Raw genomic sequence first — 19,454 nt, forward strand, 5'->3', positions numbered from 1 at the left:
AGGAGAGGCACACATAACAGTTTGGTAGGGTTTTCAGACCAGTGAGAAATCTTTAAATCATGCCAACTGACTGTCCCTGACACTTGTTACCTCTGCACAAGATAGCTTCGTATTGAAGACGAAGGTGTCTGTTCCGCAACCCACTTGCATGGATTGAAAACTGCAGCCTGTGAGGAAAAAAAAAAAAAAAAAAAAAAAAAAAAAAAAAAAAAGTGGACTGTTCCTTACATAATTTTTTTGCTTTGTATTGGAGAGAGGTCATAGGATTAACCATTTGAGTACTGTTACCTGCTTTCACAGAGTTCATTCATCCTGAACGTAGGTTTTCCATTCCTGTGTGTAGCAGGAAAAGGCTTAGGATTTTGGCCACACTGATTCTGCTTTCCTAAGAAAACTATGCCAGCACCTTTCACGGCAGCTGGGTCGGAGACCTGAAGGGAGGGTTTGGTTTGTTGCCAAACTGATCCTGGTGGTCTTAGATGCACATGGCATCACCTGATTTAAAACTCTGTAACCTACATTTCTTCTCACCTGCAAACCACCATGTAACTTAAAGATCTAGGGTTTTGCCAAAGCCCTAGAAAGCAAACAAATTTCAAAGTTTCCTCTTCAAATTGTTTCATTTTTCCATGCTTACTCTCCTTCCACAATTCTCCTCTGCCCAGGCACCATTAATAAGACTTCCAACATTTTTCCCAAGGCTCAGCAATGGCTTGGCTATGAACCTTTTGCTGAGGTTGGAGCTGAGCAACGTCCAGGGCTCTCTTTTGCTTCCTGATTTCTCTCCTTGCTCCACCAAAGAGATCTTTGCAGTTCATCACCTCTGATGTAGGATCCTTCTCCTCTTACAGCTGTGGGGCTGGTGTAGGCACCCTCTTTCCCTCCCTCCATTTTCTCCCCACACATCTGTACAAAGGGAAGAAGGTCATCTGCTCTCCTCTGCCATGTTCCTGCCCCGTGAAGGAAGCTGTGGATTTAGAAAGATATGCCCTTGAGGGGAATGCAGTCTGGATCACAATCTGGCATGTATGATTCCTAACCTACTTTTTTTTTTTTTTTTTTTTTTTTTTCACCTGGCCTTGTGGTTTTCCAGCTCACATTTTTCAATCTGTGTTCGACAGAAGAATCTGGGGCAACTATCAGAGAACAGCATTCTTTGTGCTCCTGCTGCAGCATGGACAGTGCTGCTGATGTTCCTGAGGTCAGGAGAAATCTTGGCAGATGTGGAACTTCTCCCTGATCAAAGCAAGGAGGTGCAAGGAAAGAAAAGAAATCCTCACCTTTGGTTCAGTTTTGTTAACAAACACATGCAGTGACTCTTGGCCAGTTCCCAAATTCTTTAATGGATTTATTATTCATTCATGCTGGCTTCAGTGAAATTTAGGATAAAAGTATTAATCTTAAATTGTGATAAGAAGTGTAATAACAGGAAAGCTTATTATTACAAGGCACACAGGCCACACAGAAAGTAGGATATTCAGCACTGGCTCTCCCAAAATAAATCAGATCTAACTCCTCCTGGAGCAAGAGAGGAGTACATCCCTGATATGGACTGTATCTTTCAAGAAATAATAAACCTCTATACAAAAAGAAATGCAAAACAGTTTTAACTCTTCCTTGACCAAAATCCACCATGGCATTTTCTGTAGTGGTGGCAGCACCTGCAGAGTGCATTTCAACCCAGCCAGGACATGAACTGCCATTTGGAAGTTCCTGTCTTCCTCCACTGACAGTAAAGGAAAACAAACTGAGGAATCTCACTTTAGCTGCCTAAAATTAGTTTTTTTTTTTTTTCTTCAGTGGAATAATTTGGAAATTACCTTATCTTTTATGGTGTTTACCCAGCCACATCACCTTTCCGGTATAAAAATGAGAGGCATAGCATCTGAGAAGTGACTCTATCAATCAGGGAGGTGGTTCTCCCCAGTAAAAAAACAGAGGTGTTTTTCCTTGGTGACCTCCAGAACCTCATTTCAAAATTCTGAAGACAATTTGGTGGATGCTAACAGTTTCATGGGTTCAAAGGACAAATGTACTTGTTCACAGAAGACAAACCTATTCACCAAATCCAAAGACATTACCCTCAGTGAAGAAAGCCTCTGAGCTGTAAATTGTTGGAGGTTGCAAGCATGTTCCTGGGAAGCAGCAATATGCACTTGTTCAATTTTTGCTGTCTTTCTTAGGCACCAGCTTTAACCACTGCCAGAGAAGCCTACAGGGAAGGTTCACTGTTCACAGTCCACTTACAAATTAAGATCCAGATTCGCTCTGCCAGGGCACTCATGTCTTCCCACAGAAAACAAGCAGAAGACACTGATTTGTGCAAACCATGGAAGTACTGTCAATGCAGTAAAAGCTCATTGTCCTGTAAACAGCGACTACAAGGTACAGAGAACCTCAATAGCTGGCCCACATCATGCAGCAGTCTGTATGGTGCCAGCAAACCTGTTTCAGATCCTAGTCAGTTTGGCATTCTTGTGCACTGGTTCTCTGACTGGAGTTCAGAAAAGATTTCCCAAGGACTTTTTATGTAGAAGGACCTCAGTGGCCAAAATATCTCCCTCTAAATGATTTTAAACAATTAACATGATTCTTTGAAAGAGTAAAGAATGAGTAGAGATATTTTCATCTGGCCTTTTGTAAGATGTGGCTGTACGTAAGAACAGAGGTCAGTTTTAATCAGGTTTAGAAAGAAGCAAGTAAAGGATTGAATTAACAGCTCTCTCCTAAATTCACCAGGAATTCTTAAAATTATTCATGTTGGCTCCTCCTCTGTTCTATCAACCATATAATTCTCATGTTTGGGATTTGGCACCACGGAGAGGCTCCTTACAAGGAGAAGTGTCACACACACAAGGTGTGCTTTGTCCTGCAGCACAGCTGGTCCCTTCACCAGCCACCAGGCATGCTGGTGGAGAACACTAATAACATTTGAGAAACACTAAATAGGGCCTGTGTCTTTCCCTGACTTCATTACCAAGGATTTTCCCCCTTACACTTTCATTCCATGAAGTATTTTGGCAAAGGTATCGAGGACCTGCCTGATATGCCAACAAACTCAATTCTGTAGCTGATCAGATGGCTGAAATGCCATTTACTGTCCGTGCACAGAAGAATAAAGACAAAGCCAGGGCTAGAGAGAGCTGTTTCTTGTGCTGCACTGAGCTGAAGATGCCAGACCACAGGTGGCAAGGTCCTCAGGCTGTCCTGGAGCAAATGGTGGTTAGATCCATGGTGGGCCATAAATCTGTGGTTCCACGTAGCACACTGCTGTATCTCATCATTTATAATTTGTACTAAGTGCCCCTATACATTTTGAATTAAGCAGTTGTTGCCATAGCAATAGCCATTTACAGTAAGAGAAGGCAGCAAGTGTGTTGGGGACATGAGGATCAGATCTGGCTCTTCACATAAATATATATATACATACGTAGTATATCTTTTCCTGTGGAGCCACATGAAAGGACCAAGCAAATGGCTTACATGAGGTCTGAGGGATGGACAGAGGAGATGGAAAGAGGAGCAGCTCAGTGCAGTCGGGAGGTGTTTGGTCCAGGGTGCACTTTTACCTAAGAGCTGGGTCAGAAAAGGAAACAAGCCTGCATAGTATTGGCATTATGTTTGGTCTCATGCCAGAAGTCAGCATGAGGCATGTTTGTTGCCACCTTTGTGGGATATAACTTTCCAGAAACAGGAAAAATTGGCTTTCATGGGTTTATTTTTATTTTTATAAAAAATAAGAATAAAAAAATGTACTGCTAACTCTGCTAGTAGGAAATGCTTTTCAGCAATCTACTCCTTGTTTATATCAGATTATTTGCCAAGACACAGGCTGCCAAAAAGTCAATCAATAATGCAAGTATCGTATTACTGCATTTCAGGTCATCTTCTAAGATTTTTCTTCACTGCTAGCACTAGCATTTCTGGTGGCTACAATAAAAACTCCCGTCTTTTTATTTTTGCTTTAAAACACCTCTTTGTAAAGTGAGAAAACTTTATGAAAATTCATAGAGCTTAAATACCCATAGCAAAACAGTTAGGACAAAGTGCAGCCCACGTACCTCAGTATGTTTCTTTGGGGACTTTGACACAGTTCAGTCTCCCTCTGACTAAATCTGGCTAATAAGTGGAGCTAAGTGTCACTCTCCCTTGACCAGCAAGTGCAGGCAGTGCCTGAAGTTAAATGCTTTGGGGATTCTCAGCCTAAGAGTGAGCAGCATTAAGTGGTGCAGAAGAGCAGGCAGTTTGCATCACTGGCTGGGACCCAAATTCTGTCAAAGTCCCAGATTAATCTGCTTGTGGATGGTCTTTTTAAAATCCATGTATTCATACCAGAGCATCCAACTTTGAAAAATATAGCCATAAGCCTACTGTGGCATAACTTGTCTGCTCATGAGAAGAGACAGGGTCATGGATCAGAATTAAATGCTATTGGGTTCCCGTAAGGGTACACAATTTAAGATTTGAAAATAATTTGAGCTCAAAAGAGAGAAATAAAAGTGAATTTCTAAGTACAGTTCTGTATTGTTGCTTGTTTCTCAGTAAAAATAAACCACCAGACCCTGTTCCCTCTTGGTGACATTACCTGCTTCTAAGGGCAAGTCAAGTGAATGGCAGCTCTGAGAGATTGAGGATATTTTTTCCATCAAGCTCCCAGTGGTACTTTCTGGCAGAGACAAGGCAATCTCACACCTTTCTTTGTTGACTGGGGAACAAAAACACAAATCAGAACTCTTAAGTCAGCAGAACCCATAGGTATCTGTAGTTTACTGATCTACAACAGCTGTGAATCAAGTTCACTAAATTTTTTAGAACAATCCAGTTCCTCACAATAGCTGAATGCAGCTTTTGTTTCCAGTAAACTTCTGTGACATTTGTGATTAAAATTATAAAGCAAGTAAGCACAATTCACAATCAATTATGTTTTATTAATGTTTTTTTAATACACGCCACAGCCCAGTAATCATGAAGCTGCTCAACAGTGTTGTTCTGAAATCAGCTAATAGCAGGATGTAATTTGCAGCAGTCTCTGCTCACTTACAAAACACTTGCTCCGTTAATTGTGATTTCACACTCCACTGAATGCTGTAGCCTGGAGGTAACATTCATGTGATGGACGAGTTACCAGTCTGGGCTCTGGTGCCTTCATATGAGGGGGAAGGGATGAGGGGGAAGGGATCATTTAGAGAGAGGCTACTGTTGTTAAATTTTTAATCCTTTCATTCTGAATAAATAAATAAATAAATAAATAAAAATAAACAACACACCCCACACACAATACACACATCAGCAGAAAAAAAAAAAAAAAGCTACAATCCACTGCTAAACTCTTCAATTCTTTCCTTTCCTCGTAAACCTGAATAGAGTCTTTCATCATTTTTGATCCTTCTCTATAGTTCTTTGATTTTATGAAGAACATAACAAAACATACAACCAGCAGGTGAGACACTATTCATGTAATCGAGGATTTACCTTGATCTCATTTTGCTCATTTTGTAGATGCCAGGTGAGCAAGTCCTCCTAAAGCAACTATCTGAGTTTTCATTAAAAATATTTCTGTGGCCTTTGAAGGTCTCCAGAGATATCCCATGTATTTCTTACAGGGTCCTGAAGTCAGAGTAATGAGGAGATTCTCCTGAGGGAGGTCAAAGGTGCCTAAAACATTGCCCTATGCTAAGTATGCAAGTTAGGCAGATTGATTCTCATCACTAAGTGGTTGTTGGTGGTGAGACAGAGTGCAACACCGAACAGCCACGGGCAAGGCAACAGCTCCTGCTCTGAAGAGCTCCCAGTGCGTGTGTCAGAGGGAGAAATATTGCCTGATCTGACAAAGGAGAGAAACCCTCTTGGAAAATTCACAGCTGAGTGTTTTGTACTGCTGTGGCAATCAGGTCAGACAGTGAAGGGATCACCAACCTTAGAAGGCTTTTCTTTGACTTGTGACCAAGTTACAGATGGGTGAGGAGGAGCCATGGATGTAGCTTGGCCTACTTGCGGCCTTTGTCTTTGCTATTTCAGAAAAGTTTCTCCTGACCTGATGGTGAGGTGGAGTGTACCAGACCATATCTGAATGCAGCTACCTGTGGCTCCAGGCCAGGATTAGGTCCCACCATCACCTTAGGTGACAGCAAAAATCATCCCTCATGCGGGTAAAGAGAAAGGGTACAGACAACTTTACCAGGCATGCATGACTAACCCTGGCAGTGCTTATAGCCAAACTGAATCCGAACAGCAGCACTAGTGAGAAAGGACTCTGCCCTCCACATATGCATTGGTTCATCTGTATTTTGGCCCCACTGCCACAGAGTGATGGAAATGTCTTGGCAGAGGAGCGATGAGAGTGAAATCTGGCAGCTCGCACCGATGCCATTCGGAGGGAGCCAAGAACGCGCAGGCAGAGCACATCAGCTGGAGATGCTCACTGAGAGATCTGGGCCCTGGAAAAACTCTGCAGATGTTCCAGAGTGATGACAGGTGGTTAGGAGCACAAGACAGAAATGAGCTCTGTGAGGGCAGGAAAGAAAAAAAAAAAAAAAAGTCGTGCTTAAGAATCAAGTGAGAGAGAAAGGCTACACACTTGTCCAGAGACTAAATGCACAGGTACCCCTTAAGCAGACATTAACTTCACCAGCTAAGCTTCGCTTTCACCTAGCACAGGTATATAAGTTCCTCCTAGCTAATAGCTACATCGAAGGACATGCTGCTGAATGGTTCACAACAACTCTACATTTGTGCCATACATTTATTAACTCTCTCACCCAGCCTTTGTCATTGCTGACCTTAGCATGGTGACGGCATCCCCACAGCACCCAGCAGGAATAATTGCTGTGACATCCACAGGTCACAGAAGCCAGCTGCTCCTTTGTCCCCACAGTCTCTGTATTCCCACTTTTCTTATTCCATGTGTTTCTGGGACCACACAGGAAGACTGAATCTAAAGTCGAATAACACACAATCAATAAGCAGACAGCACTTGTCTGTTCATTGCTGTCTCTGCTGATGTGCTTTCAGCTGTCGCCAATGCCTGGAAGAAATAAGCAGATGGATAAAAAGCAGTAGGATTCAGCTCAATCCAAAAAAGACAGACGGGAAGATGGTGGGACTTGCAAAGGTCTAACCCTGCATTACATCAAGATCATTACACCACAAATTGTCCAGATGGTGCAAAGCCTCAGGCTCATGGCTGGGCTTCCCAATACACTTGAATATACTTATTGTCAAAGTACTGAAGAAACTCAGACGAGTTAGGAGACTGCATGGCCTGACCCAGATCTCTAGCTGTGGGGGTCTGCTTGCTGCGGCTCTGTCTTCTGAGACCAAATTCACTGTGAAGGGCTCAGCCAGTGCCAAACACATTCATTTGATTTAATAAGAAGCAAAGACCCATATTTCCACATCACATTAATGTCCTGTAATCTCCACTGGCTCCTTGTTCCTTGCTAGGCTAAATTAATAGGTCCTGTTGTAATCTACAGAGTCCTCTAATATCTGGAAACTTCAAGAATATCACATCGGAAACATTTGTTTTCCTGTGAACTGAATATTTTAAATTCTATTTTTGAAATGGTATGAATATGCCATAGATTTCTGAGGAAAGGGCTGGGCATCTGTTGTATGTTGACACTGTAGAAACCATAAAGCATCTCTTGTTGATGCTAACACAGTACAAACAGTAATGCGGTGTTCTGATTTCTTTTTCACTTTTCCTCTAACATAACAGAATATAAATTTGTATTTTAAGAGGAATAATCTCCTTCTACACCGACATTTTAAGTCCTGCTTTGGATGTCATTCTTTATATTGAAATCACCCCCCAAAATGTTAAGGTTTTTCAAACAGATCAGCAACACTTCTACAATATCCCATGCATGGAATAAACTTGAATCACTTGTGTATTCACAATACTGTCAGCGGTAATTGTATTAATTAGTGTTTTTCAAGCACAGATATCCAAGTTGAAATGCAAGGAACAAAATCACCTAGATATAAAACCATTTTTATCATTTTTTTTTTTTCTCAAGGAAATAAAATGAAATAAATATAGATGTAACAGCCAGAAAGTGAAAATCACTTTGATTTATTTTCAGCAAATTTATGCGTCAGCACCTGATTAACATTTCATGAAGGAAATATTTTCATTTTCATGGAAGAAATTTACTTGTTTTCTCTACCTCACCATCCTTTCTGAAACTTTTTTTTCTTCTTCTTTTTACTTCCTGATTCAAGCTATCAAATTTCAGCCAGCCAGAATCAGGATGTGAGCAATTTGTGTACCTGGCACATATCTGCCACTGGAAGGCTTGGGTTCCTTCAAAAATATTCTTTTTTCCAGAGGTGATGACACCCCTAATTATAATTGGTAAGGAGACTCAAGCTTTTCTATCACTCTTTTCCGATGAAATGAGACATCTTATCTTTCAGAGCAGTTCTCATCAAGCGTTAAGGTCAAGTTCTGGCAGAGCACATATAAATGTGCCAAATGTGTTGGATGAGCAATGCTGCTGTGCAAGTTATCCATGATCTCTGGGAGAAAGACATCGTGGCGTTTAACTTGTTGTGTCAGTCCTTAAAGACACATCAGAATTTTGAGGCAGAATTGGAATTGTTTTAGAAATGTGCTTCCCTAGGCTGAGATTTGTAGGGCACAGCAAGGACTGAGGGAAAGATATATCTCCTTTGGGGTGCCCTTGGAGACAGATATATTGATGGAACTACTAGCTTCAATGTTATAATGTGCAACAGGAGCACAGGCATGGGGAGCCTCCCCTGTGACCTTCCACCAGGCATAGCCCTCCTCTAAAGAAAGTTTATTAAGTGTGGTAGGTGATACCAAGTTGACATATGGCTCCAGCACCACAATATCACATTATAGTCCTGAATAATGCAGTAAAAATCCATGACTGCCAAGAGGGAGCCACCCACTATAAATCTAAACATAATCTTCTCCAGCACCCACATCAGCTCTTGTTGCATCCTTTCTCAGGAAGACGGGTAAACAGATAAGCCTTGCAAAACACTGCAAGGGGGAAAAATGTGGGGGAATTTTGATAGCACAATGTAGGGAGGGGAAAAAAAATCCAGAATTTTAGCCCATTCATGGAGACTGATATATTTGCTAGTTAGTAAATGTCATTAAAAACCAGGTAGGAGATCTGAGGTGCAATCAGTAAAGTTTCTCATCCTGTCCTTAGCCTTATGAGTGGAGAACTGGAAAGTCTACAGCTGTTGGATAGCCTGCTGCTGCCAGGCTTTGGTACTGATATTGTGGAACGTTTCAGAAAATTTGTCACCGCACTATGAACAATCATACTCCACTTAAAAGTCATCAGGCTAAGCAAAAGATGGAATTGCACTTCTTTTCAGAGTTTGACACTTAGAAAAATAGACTGCAGTGCCCAAGGCACTAAGCCTAACAAGGATTCACTCCTGAACTGATAGCACAGGTGGATCTGCTCTCTGAGCTGAAAGCAAAAATCCTGCAGAAGACCAGAGCTGTCATTTGGATATAGCCCTGGAAGAAAGCCACAAAGAGATTTTGTTTTGTAGATGATATCACTGGGATACTGAATGTGGAAAACCCAGACATCCTTTTTCTCATTCTTGCTGCTTTCATGGAAAGAAGTATGTGCACATCTATAGTAAATAAGCAAACTGGCACCCAGCGCTGAATTTGTGCAATCATCTTTTTACAAGCACGGAAATAGCTGGGGGGGGTGGGAGGGGGAGGGAGAGGGGAAGAAAAAAAGAAAAAAAGAAAAAAAAGAGAGAGACAGAGAGAATATTTCAGACTAAGAGACAAGGTTATTTTCAACAAAAGCCACACAGCTGCTGTCTTAGCACAAGTGAGTCATTTTTTTTTTCTGAAGGAATTGCTGACAATGTCCCCCACAAGCAGATGTCACTCTCCCCTGGGGACCTTTGTGGTGGAAAGAGAAGGGGCTCCAAAGGCAGAGTGCCCAGTGAAGGTGTCTCACAAGCCATGTGCTGCTGGCTGAAATTCATGTGGGGAAGTGCTGGCAGAAGCTTTCTGATCCAGGCATAGAAACCTTTCTCTTCCCGCCTGTTTCTGTTTATTTTTCATTTTGATATTTGGATTGATTCTACTCCTAGGCTTTACATCTATTTCCACCAGGGATCCACAGTCTATTGGGCTGTACATATTCTCAATATTTTTGATATTAAGGGAACACCTAGAACAACATAACCCTGCCCATAGCTGGAGTTAAAACATTAAATACAAATGAAAAATGAGAGAATTGCAGTATGATCAGCAGGCACTCCTTTTTGAAATGTTAACTTGCCATCCCCAAAACATGCTTTTAGGGGTTGATTATTGCAAAGCCCAGCTGGTATTGTCAGTGTGGTGAAATGGCAAGGGTCAGCTCAGGGTGGTAACTGAGTAGCATAGTTCAGGGCAGGAATATGACCTGTATTAGCCTGGAATAGGTACAAAATGTCCGTATATACATTTGTGAATTATACAAGCTGCAGAGAAGGTATGTGGGAGGTGCATGCCGGAGAGAAAAGGAGAGAAACTGCAATGCTAGCCCAACTTTGCGAGCAGCTTTAAAATAACCTCTCTCCTTCACATCAAGCTGCCTGTTCAGTGTCACCATAGAGACTCCAGTCACCGGCCACCCAAATCTCGCATCTTCCTTCAGGTGTCACCCCAACAAGAAACCATTGCCCCTGGAAGCACCACTCCTTGAGAGCCCCGAGGGGAAGCCCCCCAGACCAAGCAGCCTTTGCACTAACATTTCCACTCCCTGACCCACATACAACACCTTTGCTCTTCTACAGGATGCTGCAATGCCTCTACACAGGCAGCAGGACACAGGCTACCAAGCCTGCAGAAAGAGAGAAACATATCTGGTGCCCAGCGCAGCATTCCTGGTACCTGCCTCCTGTTTATAAATTAAGAATTTGAACACATAAAACAGGATGATCATGTTTTCCTGGAAAGCAGGATGTTGTCTGTGTGGTGTCTCCCTACAGCATCAAGACAGAGTAGATTGTTTTGATTGTAGATATTCTTTCAGATTAAAGAAACAAAGATGAAAGTCCTTGGCTTATGTGTCTGGTGTCGATCTTCATAGGCATTGCCAAGCAGAAGGCTAAGGTGGCAGCCCCCCAACCCATGGGCACCAAGCAGCGTGTCCCCAGCTAGAGCAGGATCCTGGGGCTTAGCCATCCCTGTTCTCCAGCCCCCGTGGGCTTCCCACCACCTCCTGCCTTCCCATCCTTGGACACCTTCAGCATTCCTCAACGCAAAGTGTCAAGGAAACAGAGAAATGGTCATGCCCATTCCCAGCTCTCAGCTACTCCAGTTGCTCCTTGACATCTGCTGGGAATGATCCTCTGCTCTGCCATGATTTATACATTTCGCTCAGCAGGGCAAGCTTCACTGGTAAAATATAGAAAATATAGAAATCCTTTTTATTATCTGTAGGGAAAACCATTTCTCCAAACCATAGCAACATTCATTTCATATACACCCTTTTTATGTGCAATGTACAAACATTTTGAGGTCCTTTTCTAATATTTACTACTGACTTACCAGAAACACAGATCCCTCAGACACAGATGTGATGCAAGGTGAATGGTGACACCATTTGAAGTAACTAGCACCTATGAAGGAAGCAGAGGGACGAAAACAGCCTCCTTGTCATTCGTGGTAAATCCATGCTCTAGGCATGTCTTTGAGAGGTTTTAGAATACCTTATAGGTCTTCTGGGAACTATGGGGTGCAGAGCAGTCAAAATCACGTTTTTCAATGCCTAAAGGGAAGCAGAGCCCTTTTCAAAGTTTGATAGTGACTGTGAGTGCCAATCAAATGGAAATCTGGACTTAGACTCTTCTGAGAATCTCATTTCATCTTTCTGTGCCTCTTTTTCCCCAAGTGTAAAACAAGGGAAATTTTTTTATGAGTGTTGCAAGGATAAATACATGAATATTTGCTGAGATGCAGTGATGATAGAAGCTACAGAAATAAATAGGATGAATATTACATGGGAAAAAAAAAAATAAAAAGGTCTTTTTTTATCCATATAGTGTGTTAATGACTGAGAACAGTGGAAGTTGGTCCAACTGAATTATTAAGCACACAAAAAAGTATATGACAAATGTTACCCTTTTGTCTGTAAATTATTTGCAATTGGGTATCGTCATCATGTTTATATGTCCTGTATATGCTTGAATATTATTTGACAAATTATAGTACTAAGTCTGAAACAGAAATGACTGCTGAACACAGTTACTTCACTACCCTTCCTAACATTAGAGAGAAAAGATATTTTCTTAAACTGGTTAATAAGCCACAAGTGATCAGCAATCTGGCTTGCTTATAGATCACTGGGAGATGGTGAAGCTTGTTTTCCATTGATATATCACATATTTCTGAATGGAAAAAGCTGCTGAGACAGCCTTCAGCTCGGACTATACATGTATTACTAGGATTGGAGAGAAAGACCTTTAACTGTGCATATGACACCTTTAGGAGAGAACTTTTTTGGAGTAAATATGAATAAAACACTATCTTTCACACAACCTGGTAAAGCAATATTGAAATTTTACCTGGATAAACAACTGTCTTGAAATAAGCTTTCTCATCATTCACTGTTAAATCTTAATTGTTGCTTATTTCAATTCCTTTGTGTTAAATATTTCTAAGTTATAAATAACCATGCAAGGGTTATAGTAATATGTATTCTGCTAATAAAAAGGTAAGTACAGAAATAAATTATTAAAGCGATCTATTTAAATATTACCATACCTGATGTATCTGAAGAGTTGGAGATCAAGGCAGCCACACAGACATATTTGAAGAGAGATTGACAAGGAGCCCAGAGATAAATCATGAAGCTATATTGCATAAATAGATTTTGTGTATGAGTTACAGAATTGTCGCAAAATGATCTTCACTCTAAAGCTTGATTTTTCTCCTTTTAAGGTCATTGGCAAAATGTCTCGACCTTAGTGAGAGTAAAATTATATCCTAAGTACATACATCACTGCTCTGTTCTCCCTGTGATCCAAGCACTGATCTGTGATTAACATTAAAGAGAGCAAGTCCAGCTGTAGGCATTTTCATGCCCTAAGCAAGCATCAAGTACAAGATTCCTCCTTGTCATGTCTCCTCTTTTTCTCTTTTATCTCTTTTTTTTTTTTCTTTTTTGACTTAATTTGCTTGCAAGAAATTCTTTTGTGCCTTAAGGAGGGATGATTTTGTGATTAAGGCATTTGATGAAGATTCAGGTTCAATTTCCAGGCCTTCCACATAATAATTACCCTTGGTAGGTCACTTAGTACAGAGTCTTGCAGAACTGCAATGCCAATAAAAAAAATGGACCACAAACCATTCTCTGTTGCTGAGACCAAGCAGCATTAAAGGGACAAAACTTTATGGACACATCCAAACTGTTCATCGGGAATGATGTCTGGTCTCTGCTTGCCTGTGTAGCTTGTTCAGGCAGCATTTAGAGAAGTTTTTGTTGACCCGAGTCAAACCCCTGCCAGGGAGCATGCTGACAGTAAAACGGCCCAACATGGCTTTGTTTGTCTGTCTAACATACAGCCCTCATTTCCCACCTGGTAAAACAGGACTTCTGTGTTTCAGACAACTTGTGCAGCCCAAAAATAGAGGTGAAACCACAAGAGGATGATTTCTTCCATCCTCTCATTGCTCAAGCAGGCCGGTAAAGGAGGGCAGGGCAGGTGGACTTCAGCCAGAGACTTTTGATCTGAAGGCCAAGTGCTGAGCACAGCAAAAGCTACCAGCAAGGAGATAGCACTGTGGCAGTGCTATAGCTGAAGGAATTGTAAGTAGATTACAATCAAAAAAAAAAAAAAAAGAAAAAAGAAAGAGAGAAAGAGAGAGAGAGAGAAGGAGAAAAAGAGAGAAAGAGAGACAGAGAGAGAAAAAGAAAGAAAGAAAGAAAGAAAGAAAGAAAGAAAGAAAGAAAGAAAGAAAGAAAGAAAGAAAGAAAGAAAGAAAGAAAGAAAGAAAGAAAGAAAGAAAGAAAGAAAGAAAGAACTTGCTAAAGGAAATCTAGGAGCAGCTGAAAATACAGTGAATAATAATGCATAAGACTCCAAGTCTAGAAGAGAGAGAGGATGAAATAAGAGGGCATGAGAAAAATACCAAGTGTGGTCTCTGTCTTTAAAATATAAAACTTTGTTGAGCAGTGGTCAACATCAGATATATCACCCTATGTGCCTGTGATCTTTGTGCATGGCTGTCATAGCAGATGCTTAGTCTGCAATCATTTATGGAGTGTGGAATAAGGTGCTGTATGAGAGCACAAGACAAATGTATTTCTCATCACCTGTGCTATCCAGCATTCCCTTAACACTGCTCTTGAATGGTTTATTGATAAAGGCTTTGTAACAACTCACTTCTCCTTTTGCCTTTTCTAATTACCTTCGTCTCTTCTTTAGAGGTGCAGCAGAAAGCGTTGTTGGCTTGTTCTTCACTGGTTTGTGGGACAGTGCTTCAACTTTGGTGATGGACCAGAAGGACTGAAGAGCACTTTGGCTCCTACCCATGTTTCTCAGAGCTGCTAAAACAAGACCAACGAAGATGTTCACCAGACTCCAAGTCCTTGCGCTAGCTTTGTTTTCCAAAGGAGTTTTCCTTTCCCTAAGTGACCACAGCTTTGTAAGAAAGGAAATCAAGATAGAAGGAGACCTGGTCTTAGGTGGCTTATTCCCAATCAACGAAAAAGGCACCGGGATAGAAGAATGTGGGAGAATCAATGAAGACCGAGGCATACAGCGCTTGGAGGCCATGCTGTTTGCCATTGACGAAATCAACAGAGACAACTACTTGCTACCAGGAATTAAGCTTGGAGTCCACATCTTGGACACATGTTCCAGGGATACATATGCCTTAGAACAGTCTTTGGAGTTTGTCAGGGCATCTTTGACTAAAGTGGACGAAACAGAGTATATGTGCCCAGATGGCTCGTATGCCATTCAAGAGAATTTACCTTTACTCATTGCAGGAGTCATAGGTGGTTCCTATAGCAGCGTCTCCATACAGGTAAGACTCAGTATCCCTGGCAGGTGAGAATTTTTTATCTACCATTCCTGTGAATTTCTGCTCATATAGGATGGACAAAAATCAAGTCTTAGATCAATCAGTTTACCCTGAGGTTCAATCTAGCGTATAATCCTTTACTGAATTTGTATTAGTTTGATTTATCCTTTAAAACACTTGCTGTAGTTCAGCTGCAGAACATCTCTGCCAGCTGCTCACTTCCTCTAGTCATGATGTATCCTGGGAGCATTTGAATTTTCCTCAAGTCTTAGTATTTATTTTGAACTTTGGATTTCATGAGACTTCTATATACCTATGCTTAGATCTCTGCTTTCACATCAATAATAAATAAAGACATCTATATTTCTGGATATATGTATGCCTGTCATGCTATGTTTACATGCTATTTGTCATGTAAACAGAAGAGATTTAAAATGAAAGAAGAAATCTTTGTCTTACTTCCAGGGTGTAATAAAGCAAAAAAGACACACTAGCCAGAAACTAGAATTACACCTGACCCAAGGGATTACAAGCATTTACCATCTAATTAAGCACACTGAAGTCAGTGAAAATTATTCTGCTGACTTCAACGAGCGAGGTCTCAAATATCGCATGCAGACAATACAGTTTCTAAATGGATTCTAAATTTCTTCTCTTTCCTTTAGTTTTCATATGTTGTTCATACAAAGAAAGATTTTGCCAGGAAATGTTGCCTGTCAGAGTCCAGTGTAAGCACCGTCAGATGTCCAGCACAGAAGGCAGATGCCCTCAGTATTTCTTGCTTCCTTCTTCTGGTACATTGTGCATAAGCACAGATTTGTTTCAACAAATCACTTTTTTTTTTCGTTTTTTGGTGCAGTGAATGCCTTGTCTGTGTAACCACAGAAGGGAACAAGTGGACAAATAGTTACCCATACCACAGGAGAATAGTTCTGGCTGAGAAAAAGTTCAGCCGTCTCTTAGAGAAGTGGTTTTGTCCTACCACGGACCAGTTGGGGTGGCAGGGAAGTATCCAACAAGTTATGTGGATATGATCACTTTAAGTTCAAAGAACAAATTCCAGGTCTGGAAAAGACATCTGAAGAAGAGAAATGATAGCTACAAAACCTTGATTAATAGAGAGCATTAAGGAAATCATTATCCATTGCGTCTTCCAGTCAGACAAAGGGCACATCAAGTGAAAGCAGCAAATGGCATTCTATTGTGAATGCTAAAAATTAACCCAGCTTAAGAAGTGACTAGGAAAAATCAGGACATTCTGTGTAGATACCACCCTTGGCTCATCAGTTCCCAGAAATGCAAGTATCTCAATGCTGGTAAAATATTTTGAGGAAGAAATATTACATGTTTACCTAATCCCACTGGCGGAGAGGCACCAGTGACTTCACTGTACCTTTGGTCTGGCTATTTGCAGCCAGCCTGTTTTTCAGTCCTCTCTAAATTCAAGCATGTCCAAAGGACATAAAGTAGCCTAAAAGGCATATCCATAGAAGTATTTACCATGGAGGGAATGGTACAGGCATTTCCTTCCCTCCCAGACACCCCGAGGCAGTCACACCACGCTCCTAAAATGTCCTAGGGCTTCTTCTACAACATCTGTCAGTCTGTCCCTTTGAAGCTAGTCTCTGACTGACGCAAGATTAAATCCATAAGTGAAGAGGCAGATTGGATGCAATACACATTGAATATATTATATGTACCGATATCTCAAATTCCAAAAGCTTGGGTTTGGAGCAGCTGTCAGATGGAAATCAGAAGTCCTGATAAGAGACTCTCATTTTGCATATGTGAAAAATGGCAATAAAAGTGTATGCATATCTGTATATGCACCCAATTTTCAAAAATTATTAATAATGATGAAACAATAGGAATATCTAAGAGTACTCTATACATAGTTTCCCTATAGTTTCCAGTAGTTGTTCAAACATAAGATCTTTCTTGCACGGCTCTTTAGAAAAAAATAAATAGATTCACACATTATGTTGTGTGTCATTGAGTCTATTTTCCAGCTAGAAAAGAACTACTCAGTAGATTACTTCCCCTTTACATAGATTAGGTTAGCTGTTCTCCAGTCCATTTCTTCTAACTTTCCTCTAGATTTCAAATTATCTAGAAAATATTTAATAAAGACATTAATTCCTTCTGCTCATATAGCTAAGATAGCTAGCCGTGGCTTCTTTCTGAAAAGAAAATCTCTATCAAGAAAAAGGGGCACTGCAGGCTCAAGCCTGAAGACATAAGGACTTCAAAGCACTAAAACCAAACATTTTGGTGCCATGCCAGAAGAGGCTGTCAAATTTACAAAGACCGTCACCTGTACACCATAGCTGCAGCAGCAGCTGGAATCCTTTCCCTGCTGAATGTGAGAGTACCTTGGTAGGTGCAGGTATGAGGCTGAGCACCCCCTGGTCCCGTGCTTCCAAACAGCCCTTGGGGTGCTGGGGACTTTACCTTGTAGCCCTGACAAGTGTTCCTCTTTTGCCTGAGAGCTATAACCAGCATAAAGTCCACAGCACAGTTTCTCAGCCTTAAAATAAACTGTGCTGAGCCCTTCAGACAAGAAACTATTTCTTTTTTGTTTTGTTTTGTGTTTTTTCCTCCCATGAATTCGTCATTATATTTCAATACCTCCTCTTCACCTCCGTTCACCTTCCCTCTCCAGATTTCTGTCTGGACAGCTGTCTGCAAAATCACCTCATGATGCTCCTGCTGTCAGATTTCTGCTTCTTTCATTATCCTTCCACCAAGGAAAAAAGAATTTGCTGGTAAACCAGCAACGAACACCTTCCCCACTGAGTCAGTGTGCACGATAGGCACTTTTGCAGAGAGAAAAACAAGAGAATGCAGAATGCTTAATTATTTTCTGGTCAGACTAGGCTATTATCGTTAATGATGATCTGGATAATTAGTTTTTAGATGGTGTGTTTAAATTAGCAGTGGGCCCAATCTGCACAGCATTTGATCCCTCAAAATCCAAGTCTAGCTTCTCAGTCAGTGGAAAAGCTTATTTTAAAAGTTTTTTTTCATGATAAAAAAAATCTGACCAGAACTGATTCTGGGATCAGAAGGTGAATTCTCCAAAGTTTGGAGGACTTTATTTTGGGATAGTGGTTTTCCAGCCTAGCCAGATTGTCTGCTGTCTCCTAGTTCACAACACAAATGTCAAACATATTTTCCTTGGAGAAGTTTAATGACATTGTAAAAAGGATAAGAAAAAAGCATTGCTCATTTGCATAGAGGAGCACCTGCTCATAATCCAAATGTCATGTTTAAAATACTCAGGTCAGCTCTGTCAGGAATAAGCCTGTGTAAGCAGGAATATGACTGTTCAAGCATTGGATTTGTTCACTCATTATCTTCTCTGTTTCTGAAAACTGGACCTATCTTCTGAAAATGAAGATTAGGCTGCATTCCCTGCAGCCAGCTCTCTTAAAGACATTATTTTGTCTGGGCTGGGCTTTGTATTTTTATATCCACAATATCCATGCTGATGTAGGGCTCTAGCCATATGTAAAGTTTTCTTTACGTTACTGACCGACAAGATCTCCAGATGATAGTCATGGAAGGTTATTCCCAATTTAGAGCTTCATCCAGAAAAAATGCACAGAGTACAAACTATTGCCCAAATGACTTCTCTTGAATTCCTCTTTGTGTCTCAAATAAACCATAGCAACAAACATTGGAGAAGGTTTAAAGTTACACTACTGCTAGCACAAAAGCTAAGGCCTCTCTAAGTGAGTGACCATCTGGTGTGGAATTTGGAGTATGTACTCATTCACTGGCAATCTTTTCTTGGCTGTCATTTCTCTTTAGTCACACAAATTGGCCAAGGGCTTGTTGAGCCTGAAAACTAACCACCTACGTTTCCTTTCTCCAGGAATTAACCATCTTCCATCCACAGAGCCTAAACAATAGCCTGTGATTTCCATGCCCACTGAAACCAATGCAAAATCCTCTTAGAAGGACTACATGCAAAAAAATGTAACATAAGCGGTCCTGCCCCCCTGCAATAGGAATACCCCATAGGGAAATGGACAAGATATGTGTGTGAGGGGCTGCCAGGGTTCACCAGGGACCACAGAGCATATATGCCATTTGTGTTTTGCTGTGTAGAGCTTTCAATTGAACTGTGCAACATCCTTAGGTGATTTTGTGCTTATAACATTAACCAGATCCTTACTGAAGGATCTTTTCTGTGAGAAGGGGCATCTGCCACTAATATTTAAGTTACATATGTTCTTTCTGACTTCTGTCTCCTTCAAGCTCCTTCCCCCTTTCATCTCAGTTCTTTCTCTCCCTCCTCTACCCCGCAGCCAGGTCCTTGCTGTTTGTTCCTCTCTTTGTTTCTGTTCCACATTCAGAAACTGAGCTTCCACTAGGTTGAGATTTTCAAAGTGCCCAAACAGCATAGGACATG

General features: G+C 41.1%; 1 protein-coding gene across 4 annotated transcripts in view; it reads left to right on the forward strand.

Moving 5' to 3' along the window:
* The window catches only part of GRM3 (glutamate metabotropic receptor 3), a 108,163-nt gene that overhangs the window by 47,581 nt on the left and 41,128 nt on the right, over positions 1-19,454 (forward strand). For all 4 annotated transcript variants that reach the window (XM_084512170.1, XM_084512173.1, XM_084512172.1 and 1 more), the window contains one exon: positions 14,437-15,040. In XM_084512170.1, coding sequence (XP_084368296.1) covers positions 14,543-15,040 — 498 coding nt within the window. In that variant the 5' untranslated portion in view covers positions 14,437-14,542. The remainder of the gene's footprint in view (positions 1-14,436; positions 15,041-19,454) is intronic.

This window comes from Aythya ferina, assembly GCF_964211825.1.
Source record: "Aythya ferina genome assembly, chromosome: 1".
NCBI classification, from domain to species: Eukaryota; Metazoa; Chordata; class Aves; order Anseriformes; family Anatidae; genus Aythya; species Aythya ferina.